This window comes from Buteo buteo, chromosome 18 (genome assembly GCF_964188355.1).
Source record: "Buteo buteo chromosome 18, bButBut1.hap1.1, whole genome shotgun sequence".
In the NCBI taxonomy this organism is placed as follows: domain Eukaryota; kingdom Metazoa; phylum Chordata; class Aves; order Accipitriformes; family Accipitridae; genus Buteo; species Buteo buteo.
Genome location: NC_134188.1, coordinates 22,001,214 through 22,014,758, shown reverse-complemented (window position 1 = coordinate 22,014,758; position 13,545 = coordinate 22,001,214). Strand labels below are relative to the sequence as shown.

Sequence of the window (13,545 nt, the reverse complement as noted above, 5' to 3'; positions counted from 1 at the left end):
ATATCTTGGGTCATGCCTCAGCACCACACAAAGCAAGGAGGCCTTCTGCTCTGTGGTTGCACAGGCATGGGGCTGATTTTAGCATTGTAGGTGCTGCCATAAATAAAAAACCCCCAATTGCCCAGCAGAGTAGGCTGCCTGTGAGGCTAGAGCAGTGGAGGTGCTGGTAGAGGCTTGACAAGTAGAGGCTGTCTCCATCACTTAAACTAGCTGCTGCAGGGGAAGAAAAGGTGCAGACACTGAACAAACTTTGGTGATGATGCCAGTACAGAGGAGCTCAAAGCAAAGTAGGATTGCTGCATCTGAAGTACTGCCAAGAGGAAAGTCCTCTTCTCCCATTCCTGCCTGAGGAAGCAGCCCTGGACATGCTGTGTGTGTTAGTGGTCCTACAGCTGTGCCTGGCCCTCCTGCCCAGATGTTCAGGCTTTAGAAACTTTTTTTCCCCCTGTCTCTTTGAGCAAGGTGCCATACCGACTACCGACTTCTGCCATGGGGGCAATGACTGACTCCAAAAAGTGAGGTTATGTTTTTAAAGTTCTTTGAGTCCGAGTCCTTTTGACTCTATTGCTAAAGAGGCTCTGGTTTACCCTAAATACCAGCCCCGAGGACTCAAACCAGGCTCTTTAACGTTCCTGCAGCACCCTGCCTCATAAGGGACTTCCCTCAAGGTACTTAAAGCCCCACTGACACATGGGCAGCCTCGTAGCATCCAGGAAGTCTGCCCAGGACTCATGGGCCAAGAAGTCACCGAAAGATTGTTGGCAACTTCTATGCAGCAGCACGATCCACCCATGGGGCCCACTCCTGCCCAGTAACAAGGAACCTGCTTCTGGGCTTTGTTTTCATGAAGCCAAGCCTTGCAGGCAGTTTCTTCGTTGACTTTTCTCTCTCTAAATTTGAATTAAGATCATATTTAGGAACAAACTCAAGAACATTCTTACCTCTCCAGCTCCCTGGAAAACAAACTTATGGTCAGAGAGCTTGTTCTTTGTGATCCTTAAGGCTGCAAAGATGCCAGCAACTGCAACAGACGCAGTACCTGAAAAGAGAGAAACACCATGAGATGGACATCCCGGCAAAAGGATTGTCTACCCTACTGATACGCTGTTAGAAACCTTGTGGTAGGAACCATTCTTAGATCCTGTCACTAAAGGCTCAGAGTGCCTTCACTACTCTGAAATATTAATCCTCAGAAGACCCCTGCAAGGCAGGAGAACACCAATTTCCCTCTACATAGTCAGAGGGACACCGAATCCTAGAATGCCAAAAGAAGTTAATACTTAACTCCCAAGGGTTTAAGATGCATGTGACTTGTCTAAAGCCACATAAGACATCTGTAGCAGAGTGGTGGTCTGAACTTGGGCACCCTTGTCACAAAATCCTCTGTGATCACGGAATTACCATCCTCTTCTCCTCATTTACCTTCACAGCCCAGCACCACCTTCTCTTTTTCCACTTCCCTGGTACTGTGATACACTGACTCAGAGCCATCATGCTTCACTGCCAAGCATTAAGGTGTCAATGAGAACATGAGTTGGTCCCGGATTGGTGAGAAAGAATCCAGTAAATGGAGAGCAGAGTCCTGCTGTTACAGCCACCGTGATATGTACAGCTTTCCATTTGTCAAGGGAGGCAGGTGTCTAGACTGAATAAACCTGCCTTCACCCCACATCAATCACGTATAGTAGTCACCTAATGTCCTATCCCAGGTGAAGGAACATGGTGGGAAGAAATCAAGGAAGGCACAGACTAATGAGGATTCAGGCACTGGTGGCATCTCAGGTCACCTCAGCAATGTGGATACAAGCGTTAAAGGTGAGCTAGGAATGAAGGAGGCAGTTTTATCAGAATATCTCAAATTGGAAGGGACCCAAAAGGATCATCAAGTCCATTAGTTTTATTCCTCATCAAGTCCATTAGTTTTATTCCTCAGTGTTTTAAAGAATACCAGTTCGGATGTGCCCCAACTCTGATGCTGTCCTCGGCTTTAATGCTGGTCTCTCCATTCTCATCTTCAAAAACTTTGTGAGAAATCAGGGAGTTCACAAGTAACAGGTCTTGTGTGGGTGCTCATGGGTGGGGCAGACGATGAACCCTTTTAGGCTAATAAACCCGATTTCACCAAATTTCCAGCATTTCCTATTTTCCTGCCCATTTAATCAGCCAATGCATCAGGCTTTCAATCAGCCAGTGCTTCAGTGAGACCCGTTGCAGGGTCCTTAGGGCCTGGGGTGCTGCAGGCATCGGCGAACAGCCCGGTTGGGAAACAGAGCAGCTCATGAGCAAAGCGTGACCACGAGCAGTGAAACCAGCAGATGGTGCTGCTCATCTGTCAAGGACCGAGAAAATAAATTCAGCTTTACCTGCTGCGTTTCTTTAGTGCAAAAGCCACAGCTAAACTAGAAATCTACTGGTATATCATGGCGTCGGGGAATGATTTACTCTCTCATTATTTCCATGCAAGCAGAAAACCTAGTGGGACCACAGTTACTCTGGCAGAGACGTAACTTGTATTGACACGGCTTATTTTGCTGAGGGAACCTATATAAGCTACTCTGACAAAATCTTTACTGGCCAGACCAGAAGCGTTTATCAGTACCATTAGTTCACCAACAATTTGTGTTTATAACTCTGATAAGTTTCGTTCTCCAAAAATTAATAATTAGTGCCACTTAAGAGTGATTCTGGTTTAGCAGAGCTGGCAGTGGCCACAATCCTGCAGAAAACGTTAGCGCCGCAGTGTCCCTGCACAGGGACACCAGTACAGAATGGCAGCAGCATCATGTCTTACCCAGGAGGGCATTGCAAGCATCTGTGTCTTAAACACAAAATGGACTAGAATAATGGTTGGTGGCTTCGTAAGCTTCTTTCTTGCAATGAATCACTTGAGACACTCGCTTCAGCACCCAGGATGAATTCCCTCCATTACCTCAGAAGACAGTTTGTATCATTTTATTTCCAGACCCAGAACCGTCTGAGTTCTGTCAGTTTAAAAGGGAGTTGATGGGGAGGGAACCAGCCACTGAGTGCTCTGCTGCTTCAGTATTAACATAGCTCAGACAACTGAGGGATGTACATGAAGGTTTTCCTCTTGCTTCGCCTGCACTAAATCTCTGCCTTTTTAAGCTGTATTTAAAGTAATGTATTTACTGGCGGAAATGCCATGCCATCAGACTAGAAAAATTACGGAGGAAGATAATGAACATCCAAGGAATTCAAAGGAAAACCAGATAATTCTAGTACCTAAAGGGGGCCTACAAGAAAGCCAGAGAGAGACTTTTTAGTAGGGCCTGTAGTGACAGGACAAGGGGTGATGCCTTTAAACTGAAAGAGCGTAGATTTAGATTAGATGTAAGGAAGAAGTTCTCCACTGTGAGGGTGGTGAGGCACTGGAACAGGTTACCCAGAGAATTTGTGGCTGCCCCATCCCTGGCAGTGTCCAAGGCCAGGTTGGATGGGGTTTTGAGCAACCTGGTCTAGTGGAAGGTGTCCCTGCCCATGGCAGGGGGATTGGAATTAAATGATCTTTAAGGTCCCTTCCAACCCAAGCCATTCTGTGATTCTATGATAATTGCCTAGTTTTTAGATTTTGCTTTTTATGGGTGTCACATAGCTAGCCCATGCTCATGCTCTGTATTTCGGTATGTCTATAATCAGCAGGACTCCTTGGCTTGCTGCCATGCCAGATGCTAAGGATGGGACTCCTCTAAACAAACACTTATGATCCTGCTCATGCTAAAGCAGACACCTGAACTGGGTCATATGAAATGCACCCTAAAAGTGTCACTACCAGCACAGTTTTTGATGAGAGACAAGATAACTGGAATACATGTAGACACTTCTATTGGAGACATCTAAACTGTGGACGAAGGGATCCCACCCTGCCAGTTTGAACTGCAAAGAAGTAGGGAGAGACCGGGGTCCCACAGTTGTCAGAGATGCCAAGCTTGTGACACGCAGTGGAATAGGAACACCTATGCATATGCTCACGCATGGTCACACGCTATCTCCCAGGCTTACTTGGCACAGAAATCCCCAAATCCCCATGTGGGTGGGAGTGGGGAACTGATCAGAGGAAAAAAAATCCAACAGTGGAACAATTACAGTGCGACAGTGTAAGTGTCAGGTCACAGCATCAGCAGCAATAGATGCCTGGAAAGTATTTAAAAGAAAGAAATATAGCTGGAGAAATATCTTGTTTCTCTTTGTTCTGACCTAAGCAAAATTGCTGTATACCCTGTGATTGTCAAGAAGTCTGATGGCACAAATGCTGGTATCTGCAAACCCATTTAAATGGAAAACGCTCATGGGACATTCAGCAGAGGGACTCAAGATCTTTGTAAAGGTGTTACCAGCAGGAATTTGAGAAGTGGGGCCTATGGAAAGAAAGGGTGCACAGATTCAGCCTGCAGAGCAGTGTGCATTTTGCAGAACAGAGACCTGTGGGACTGGGTGTGCCGTTACTCATCCCCCCACACTTGCACTGCAGCTCTGACTAACAGCAGGACTCTGTTCAGCTCTGCCATTCCTAATCCTCCTCCTCTCTCTCCAATGTGTTTCTAATCCCTCCACATCTCCCAAACTGCATCTCACTCCCATTACTCAAGTAACAAAGTTACCGTACCTTGGCCTCAGCTCAATATTTTTCTTTGATAATTACAATTTCTGAGCATGGAACAATAGAGCTACTCTCTGGAGGAGAGTTCACAGCTGGTTCGTGTAAGGAATTGGCTAATCATTGTGCTTCAATTCTGAAAAGACCACAAAATGAGATGGGGGGGGAACCCCCTCACCATGAGTTGTGGCAAGAAAAAACAACCACCCTTCAACACGTTGGCCTATCTGTTTTCCAAAGAGATTAAATGCTGCTATTGCAGATAACTACTTCCTTAAGTAATTAGCAAGAGCCAGCTTGGCTGGTCTGTATCTGCGGTGAGATATGGAGGGGCACAGGGAGAAGAAAGGAAAATGCTGGCAAATCATCCCGTCTGTCTGAGACTCAAAGTGAACGCTCAATATAATATCACAAAAATAGCAAACAGACCTCAGGAGCCTCTCTGGGGAGTCCAGAGCAACAGGAACAGCAAAGAAAAGAGGCATTTAAAACTATGGTACACTCAGGAAAATGGCCATCGCTGTAGGAATTAATCTCTGATACCCAGGCACATTCAGAATATTGTAAAACATTAAGGAAAACCCCTCTGAGGCTGACGTTCCACTTGCACTAGTGTAAGTAAGAACAAGCCCCAGCAGATGTCAGTGGAGCTACGCTGGAGCAAAACCCAGGGGCAAGGATCTGGATCTGCTCCACAGCTTCAAGACAGGGCACAGATGGAAAAGGCACCCACGGCCGGGGACCTTGTCCTTCCTCCAGAGCCGGGAGAGCGGACAGAGGGGTGAGCGGCTTCGCACACGGAGTTGCGGGCAGCGCTGGCACGAGCGCGACAGGGAAAGTGCTGCCCAGCGCGGGTGTCGAGGCTGTGCCGCGAGTGACGGCACCCAGTGGCTAAGCGAGGGACGTGGGGAGAAGCGGGGACCCTGCGGGTGGTTGGGAGCAGGAGTCCCCCCATGCTGAGGGCTGGCACTGCCCTGTCACCTGGCTCGGGCGCTGGCTGAGAGGAGCTGAGCATCACCATCATTGCCAAATCCTTCTGATAGCAGCGGCGATGGGAGCACCAGCCTGTTTCTGCATACAGTACCCGTGTGGGTGAATCCCCCTTCTCTACAGCACACTGGTGGAAGAGATGGTCTAATTCAGCCTGATCTTTTATTTTTTACCCTTGCCCCACCTGCTTGCACTTTGCCCCATCAAAACCATGCCAAGATGAGAGCCCAGGGAACAGCAAACACTGGTTTAACAGCTCCAGCAAAGGGCAGCCAAGAAAATATATCTAAATTTATGGACGCAGAGGAAGCACAGGGCTTTTCCAAATCCTGGTTCACATTAACTCCCTGCAGCAGTTCCGCCTGTTACTGGAAAGCAGTGGAGCTTGATCAGATCTACTCCAAATACATGATCAAAAGTCAAACACAACAAAGCTGAAGCAAAACGCTGCTCAAGTGTTTGCAGCTCGAGGTCTTCACCTCCATGGCTGCAGGCTAGTGTTAGCCTTCCCCCAAAGGGCCTCTGTAAGACGTTAAGAAAATAAACCTAGAAATGGTGTGGAGCAAGTCAACAAGAACAGCAGTAAAACACAAAGCATCACTGCTCGGGGAAGGAACTCGCTTTCTCCACTAACAGACTTGGGGACACTAGTGACCCCCAAGAGGCGGTGGTTTGGTGAAGAGCTGTCTGACAACGGAGACGCAGAGCCCATCTTAAAGTAGATGCCTAACGTAGGTCATCTCTAGGTGCCCGTTTTTAATCCTTCCACTGTAAAGTGCTTGGACTATACAGTGCAACATCTTAAAAATACGTCACGGCGCTGGCCTGTAGCATTGCCTTCCCTCCTGCCTGCGCAGAACGCCAGCCAGCACACGGGCTGTGCCAACAGGCAGACCGAACCCCCTCGTCCACAAAGGCAGAGGCTACCAGGCGGCTGTCAGCACTTCACCAGAAAGCATCCCCATCCCCATCGCAGCAGCAGAGACCCCGTGGATGCTGTTTTATACCAACGAGCTAAACCAGGTCAGAGCACAGCCCTGTTCTGCTCATTTTGCCTCCTTAGCCTGGACTTAAAGATCACAGACAGCTTAACACAGAGGTGACGTATGCTGTTCTTTACTGCAAAGGAGGAGTTTGCAATGGCATCCAGTGACGAGAAAAAAAAAAAAAGGCAGGAGAGGAAAGGGAAACATGTTACAATCCCCCAAATGACAGAAGATACGGGCCAGATCTTTAGGGCCCTGTACCACTAAGCCCAAGATACCGAGGCCCATTTACACCCAGGAGTCCATACTGTTCTGAACTGGCTTGTTTACCAATGCATGATTTAGACACAAGTCTCGGAGCTGGCCCTTAAACAGTTAATGCAGCAGCATCAAGGCAAAATGCAGGAGCCTCTTCTGCTGCAGGACACAGCAGGTCTGAGGGGGCCTGGTCATGGCGAACACCTACAGGACTGAGAACATCTCCACATCTATCGTCAGGCTGGGTAAATCCCCACACGGAAGGCGTGCTGCTCGGGAGCTGCCTGGCAGGACATAGCCTGCTTTGTTCTGCAGCAGGGTATCGTCCAGCGCTCCCTTCCTATTGTGCTTCCCCCCCTCCTTAGTTTCCTGTGATAATTACTGGTGCATTTTCCACGCCAGCTGAAACAACAAAGTAAGATACTGTACCATTTTAATCTGCCGAAATTAGTCAATGCCGAGCCAAAAACTAGCTGCGCTTGTTTCACACAGCACATGGAAACGTGCCCGCAAAACAGGCCACGTTTGCACATGGTCGATTTCTAACTTGCCCAAATGTTTGAAGCCGCTCCGACCAGCCTGTTCCCAACCTCCGCGGAGGTCTGGGAGCAGCGTTGCTCCAGGCTGGGACGCTGCTTCCTGAAGTGTGCCGGAAAGGTTAGGGAAAGGTTATCTGCTAAGATAATGAGAAAAGGTGGTTGGTGGGTCAAGGGATATTTTGACGCTCATCAGCAGTCACACATCTAACAACAAAGGGGAATCATTGCTCTAACGACTGGGGAAAGACCCGGAGAGGTTCTGCGAAAGTGATGACCCCTGTCCGTTGCCTGTAGAGTACTGTAGTTGTGGAGGGGCTGTGGAAATACAAAAGGCTGAGTGTTTTTAACGTAGCTATTGATTTGGGGTTTCCCATCTTGAGGAGCCTTGAAGAAGTCTCATTTGCATGGTGTAGGGGTTCAGCCTATTTTAGAAATCCTGTCTGTTCACAGAGTCTCAAACTGGATATAGATATACCTGAAACAGGCTGGTGGTTCCTTGAGAAGCTATCAATGTTACACTTACATCAGGTCTAGTTTTAAGAGACCCCTAAAGATGCCCAGAGCCAAGAGGTAGTAGGCTTTATGCTTCTGTGCACTATTCTCTCTGCCCTGCCCATATGTGTGAAAGGCTTTTGAATGACATGATCAGATACAATTAATTAAATAACACATTAGAGATTTCTTCATTTTTCTGCAACTCTGACTCAACTTGCAGAACAACTTCTGCTGTTCAGTACTGAGTAAGCAATCTAAGCCTAAGAAGAACTGATGTTTGATATGTGAATATGGAGGGTAACACACTGATCAACCAGGAGAATGAACTTTTCATAAAAAAAATAAGGTTGGAAAAGATGCCTGGAGGTCATCTAATCCAGTATGTGCTTAAAGCGGGGCTACCTTCAAAATTAGATTAAATTGCTTAGGGCCTTCTCAAAAGATAAAAGTCCCAAAGCCTTTCTGCACAACTTCTCCTAGTGTTCAACCACTCTCGCAGTGAGGAACGTTTTTGTTATGTCTGATCAGATAACTGAACTATGATACTGAAGGATCTCTGTTGCAGCATAAGCTGAGTCAACCAATTCCGATCACAGGTTGATGCATCTGATCCCACTTTTGCTTAGCCCAGGCACAAACTCCTGCTGATTCTTTGGTTACTCAGTGCACATCTTTGAAGGCTGTGTTGGAATTAGACAGGCTCTTTACCACAAAGACAGTGAGGCACATGCACACAGAGCCCTAGTCCCATGCTGAGAACCTTAGGTGTGCAAATTTACAGGGTTTCTATGGACTCCTGCCTATTTAACAGGGATTATGCAACAGACTAAGTCCATGAGACCTAATGAGATACATCTAAGGATGCTGAGGTACGTGGCCAATGGCATTACAAAGTCATTCTCTGAAAGGTTTTGGTAACTGGGGAGATTCCTAATTCCCCCAAAAAGACAAATGTCACACTCATCTTCAAGAAGGCCCAGAATAAGGATCCAGGGAATTTTAGCTCAGTCGGCCTAACCTTGGGGATTACAAAGCAGATCTTCTGGAAGGTACATCTAGGAACATGAAGGTGATTGAGAACAGTATGGCTCTCCCATGGCAAATCATGCCTGACTAAGAGGGCATCTAATTTCTGTCTACAGCTACTTACTGAGTGTTTGTAAAGAAGCCAGATTCTTCTCAGAGGTGCATAGCAAAAGGATGAGAGGCAATGAGCACAAGTTGCATCTAGAGAAATTCCTGTTAGGTATTAGGGGAAAAAAATGCACACGAAAGATGAGAAAACTTTGGAACGGGTAGCACAAAGAGATTGTGAATATCCAAGTGACGGCTGGGTGATGTCCAGAGGTCCCTTCCAAACTAACCTCTTCAGTGATTTTATATATTTTCTTGTATGAAGCAGGAAGCCAGAGATGCCTGTCTCAGGGATTCACAAGACTTGACAGGTTTGTAAGACTTTTCAGTTGTCTACTTTCTGTTTATCACTGTGCACAGTTCAGTGGAGCAAAGTTAGAGCAGGAAGAGGAAGAGCAGGATCTAAAGTATTCCCATTACCCTCCAATTTCATATGTGCTTCACCGCCTGTCCTGGTATTTTACTGCAAAAAAGGAAGAAGTGACAATTTTCTCCCATAGAGCTGAAATTGAAGCTGTTGCCCCTTGCATGAACCCAGACAGAGCTGGGAAAGGACTGATGTCATCACCCCCATAGAGGAAGAAGAAGCACTCCCTTAATGGGGAGCTCCCACGCGCGGGCACTACGAGCCAGCTCCTCCTAGCTCCCAGGCTAATGGCTTTCAAAATAAGAGCAATCACCTCATCCCAGTTTGCGGTACCTGGCAGGCATCCCACTCAGCATCAGCAGGCTGGTTCGAACTGGAAGAGGTCTAAGTCACTTTAATTCTGCAGGGTTAGGATGGATTTGGCAATACCGTAATTTGTAATTTTTTTTGACAAAAAAGAAAAAAAAAAAGTAGGCATTAATATTTTAAACTGCTTTCTGTTCGTGTAGGCCCTGGGACAGCAAGAGTGAGGCCTAAGGGAGATTAAGTGGAGCAATTTATACTTTTTCCCACATCTCGTCTGTGTGTGTATGTAGGTACACTGCATTCAGAGTCCCACTAACCAATGGGCAATGAGTTTAAATTAGTACAGCTCAGGCCTCATCTAACTTGCACTGCTTGTGCCTAAGATGTGTTTTTAAATCAATATACTTAAACCAATGCCAGCTCAGAAGCTGGGATAATTCAGGCTTCAGGAGGTCTGTTCCTGCCTGACTTGAGTAAAATGAACCAGGCCTGCTTAAACAAGGCTTTGTATAATTCTCATTAATCATTTAAAACACAATTTGCATCGAAGTCTCCCACTTTTTTAAGTAGTCGAGTCATGAAACACCAGCATGTTAGAAAAGAGAGGGCCTGAGGCAAACCCAAAGAACAGGAGGATGTAAGTGAGAAAATGGCAATCCCTACCTTTCTTATATCATCTGGGGATACAGAGGAGTATATTAGGGTGAGTAAATCAGACTACTCATCTCAGCTTCAACTCCATTAATCTCTGGCATGACTCCAAGACAGAGTTAACTGAGCAAATCCAAGTTACTTCAGCTTCCCAAAGGCCCTCAAAACTCATTCCTGACCACAACCCTGTAGCCTTTTCTTTCTGACAGCTACATAAAAAGACCTGGAACAGTGGCTTGCTTCCCTTGACACATCACTTGTCTGTGCAAAAGATCAGCAGGATTTCTTACCTTATCTGCTACTGTGAAACCAATGCCAGCTAGCTGCTTTATTTGAGAATACAAGGGAGTTTCACTAGTAAGAGATAAAATCCTACTGTTTTAACAGGTGGGACTCCAGAGAATTTTCAGGGGACTTGACATCTCCCATGCACCATAACAGACATCTAACTGGGGAGAAGCAGACAAAGTCCATTTTATGGCAATGCTGTTTTACAGCATCCTCCTGGATGTGGTTTGCCCCTCCGGAAGAGTAATTTCCAGGAATTGTCTGAGGCATTCAGCTATGACCTATGGCCAAAAAGAAAGTATAAAAAATATAGTCTCCTGCTTCCCACTCAGAGTCTTCAGTTTCGCTTTAATATCCTCTTTTTCTTCTCTCTGTCAATCTAAGAAACCATTCCCACTCACCAAGAAACCTTTCCAGTTCACTCTAGTTCCCCCAAGAAAACCTCCATCCAGGCCTACAGATCTGCCACATTGCCTGGCCTCTTTTCCTTTTAACTGCTGAGTCCCCTTCCACTTGCAGATTAGAGCAACTAATCCAAAATAAATCTTTACATCATCGGTTTCTTATTACGGGCTTCATCTGTACATCTCCAGAAAAGTTTGAGTTCTTGGTTCCTCCATTTAAGACTTCAATTCAAAGATGTATCTATCTCCTGTGTTCTCTTTTTCTGTGCTCCTCTCTCCACTGAAAGCTTTTGTGGGTGGCAAGAACACGTAATGAGTCTTCTTCTACAGGAATAAATATTTCACCTTCTCTGAAATGCCTTAAGCTCTTCTGCTTCTAAACCCTCTTCATGAAAGTGTCTTTGAGCAGGACCATGTATCTATTTACACCAACCATATGCCCACAAGCCAGGGTCTTACTCTTTCTTGTGTCATGACAGATATGAACAAGCTGTTACAAATACTCCCAAATATTGCTAGATGGAAGAATGCAGAAATAGTGCTGGAAAATCTGCTCACAAAAGAACCAGCATTGTGTGAAAAATGGTACTGGTGTTTCCTTCAGTCTCTTTCAAGTACAAGTGAGGATAAGCCCAACTGACTGCAAATAATTAAATCAACAAACCTTGGAAATTTCTGCATGTTGCAGGCAGGACTAGACAAAAGAAGAAAAGATGAAGGGACTCACAGGAGAAGAACTGGTTATTTGCAATCACTTGGGAAGATCCTGTCCCTGTTGAATGTGCAAACAGCCCTTCCAATGGTTTAAAGAAAATTCAGCACCAGACCAGGATGCCACCAATAAGCAGCTTGCATCCCTTTGTGCATTTGAGCAATTCTGCTGACCGCTGAGCCTCACAGGGCCTGGGAGCAACGCTGGTTATAGCCCCAGCTTTGCTGCTGTCATTTCTCTTTGGTGCTGGAAGAGTTACGTTAACCACTCCAGGGGAGAACGTATCTGTTCTCAGATTACTGTGGAGTTAGCATCCATGGAAAGGAAAGAAGCTGGTTTGCCTTTTCGTCTGTGCATGTAATAACAAGGATAACAATTGAGGGACAATGCCAGGATCAGCTAATGACCACCTGGCTCATGGAAACTGAAAGCCTTGCATAACTGTTAAAACGTCATCATTGTTTTAGCTAAATTACAGAAAATTAATGGAACTCTCTAAATTACCTTAATAATCTCAAGCACATGATCCATTTTCTCTCCTGAACAACACTTCTGCAGTGAACAGCTAAATTCCTAAAAACAATGGAGACTCACTTTTCAACTTAGATTGCTGTGCTTTTGTTTATATTTTTAAATGCTTATGTGTAAACTCTAAAATTTATCACACATCTGAGTATTGTATAATAAACACTCTTGTGATCTTAATCACCTTTCCTCATGACAAGGTGAAGGTTAAATTTGCATTTTCCTAACAGTACTTACCCTGAATATCATCATTGAATGTACAGTATCTGTTGCGGTATTTATTGAGGAGACGAAAAGCGTTAGCATTGGCAAAATCTTCAAACTGGATCAGACAATTCATGCCGTACCTGCAAGTTAAAGGGTAATAAAAAATGGATAAAAATATTTCCACAACATAGGATGATATATACATCTTTTACCAGGACAATGCAGCTAGATAACTCTCACGCAGAGACAAAAGTATCATAAGAGAAATGAATCACAGTAACAGCAAACAGGATCACACCCTTCTCAAGGCCCATACACTCAGAAATGTGGAGTCACCAAGAATAAACTGTATTCATAATTCAAGGGGCTTCTTAATATGTATACCTATATATCTGTGTATTTATATTTATATCTATATGCATCTTTGGACTATTGGCATGACAAATTTTCAGTGGTGTATTTACCGATGAGCTTCTCAAAGCGAAGGAGATGCTCTTTTGCAATGGATATTGCAACTGCCATGTTGCAATACAGCAAATCTGACTGCAAAGGGAACATCAGTTAAAGAGACACCACCAAGCGCCCACTTCAGCTGTAGGTGACCAAGAGACGAGAAAAAACCTGCTCGCAGGACCACATGGACTGAATGCTTTACAGTGTGGTTTCATAGCCACGTTTTTGTGCTTTGGAAATGTTTCTCTCCACTGAGTTGCTTTGCAGGAAACCAGCACACAATGACAGCTAGTGACCCGTAGAGTCAAAAGGCAGGAAATAATTGCAAACTTTCCAAAATTGTCCAGTAATATCAGGGCAAGCGTGCCGTTTCTAAAAACTGGGTAATATTCAGACTGCTCCATATCTACACACTTTCAGCACTTTGTATGACTCTAGGCTGCATTAAAGCTTTGCAAATAAAATCTAAAAGGGCCCTAAGTACGCTTTTCTCTCACATAAATGTGATAGGGCACTGGGAGAAGCTCAGGGAATGAGTAATGCAACCATTAGCAATCTCCGGGCTGCAGGCAGGTGAGAGGGCTCTAAATAGCTGCACTGTGTGAGAGACCTGAG

General features: G+C 45.5%; 1 protein-coding gene across 2 annotated transcripts in view; it reads right to left on the bottom strand.

The window, feature by feature from the left end:
* Positions 1 to 13,545, bottom strand: part of ME3 (malic enzyme 3) — a 128,184-nt gene that overhangs the window by 4,437 nt on the left and 110,202 nt on the right. For both annotated transcript variants that reach the window (XM_075050133.1, XM_075050134.1), the window contains exons 7-8: positions 12,508 to 12,617; positions 942 to 1,039 (exon numbers count right to left, since the gene is read on the bottom strand). In XM_075050133.1, the coding sequence (XP_074906234.1) occupies positions 942 to 1,039; positions 12,508 to 12,617 (208 nt within the window). The remainder of the gene's footprint in view (positions 1 to 941; positions 1,040 to 12,507; positions 12,618 to 13,545) is intronic.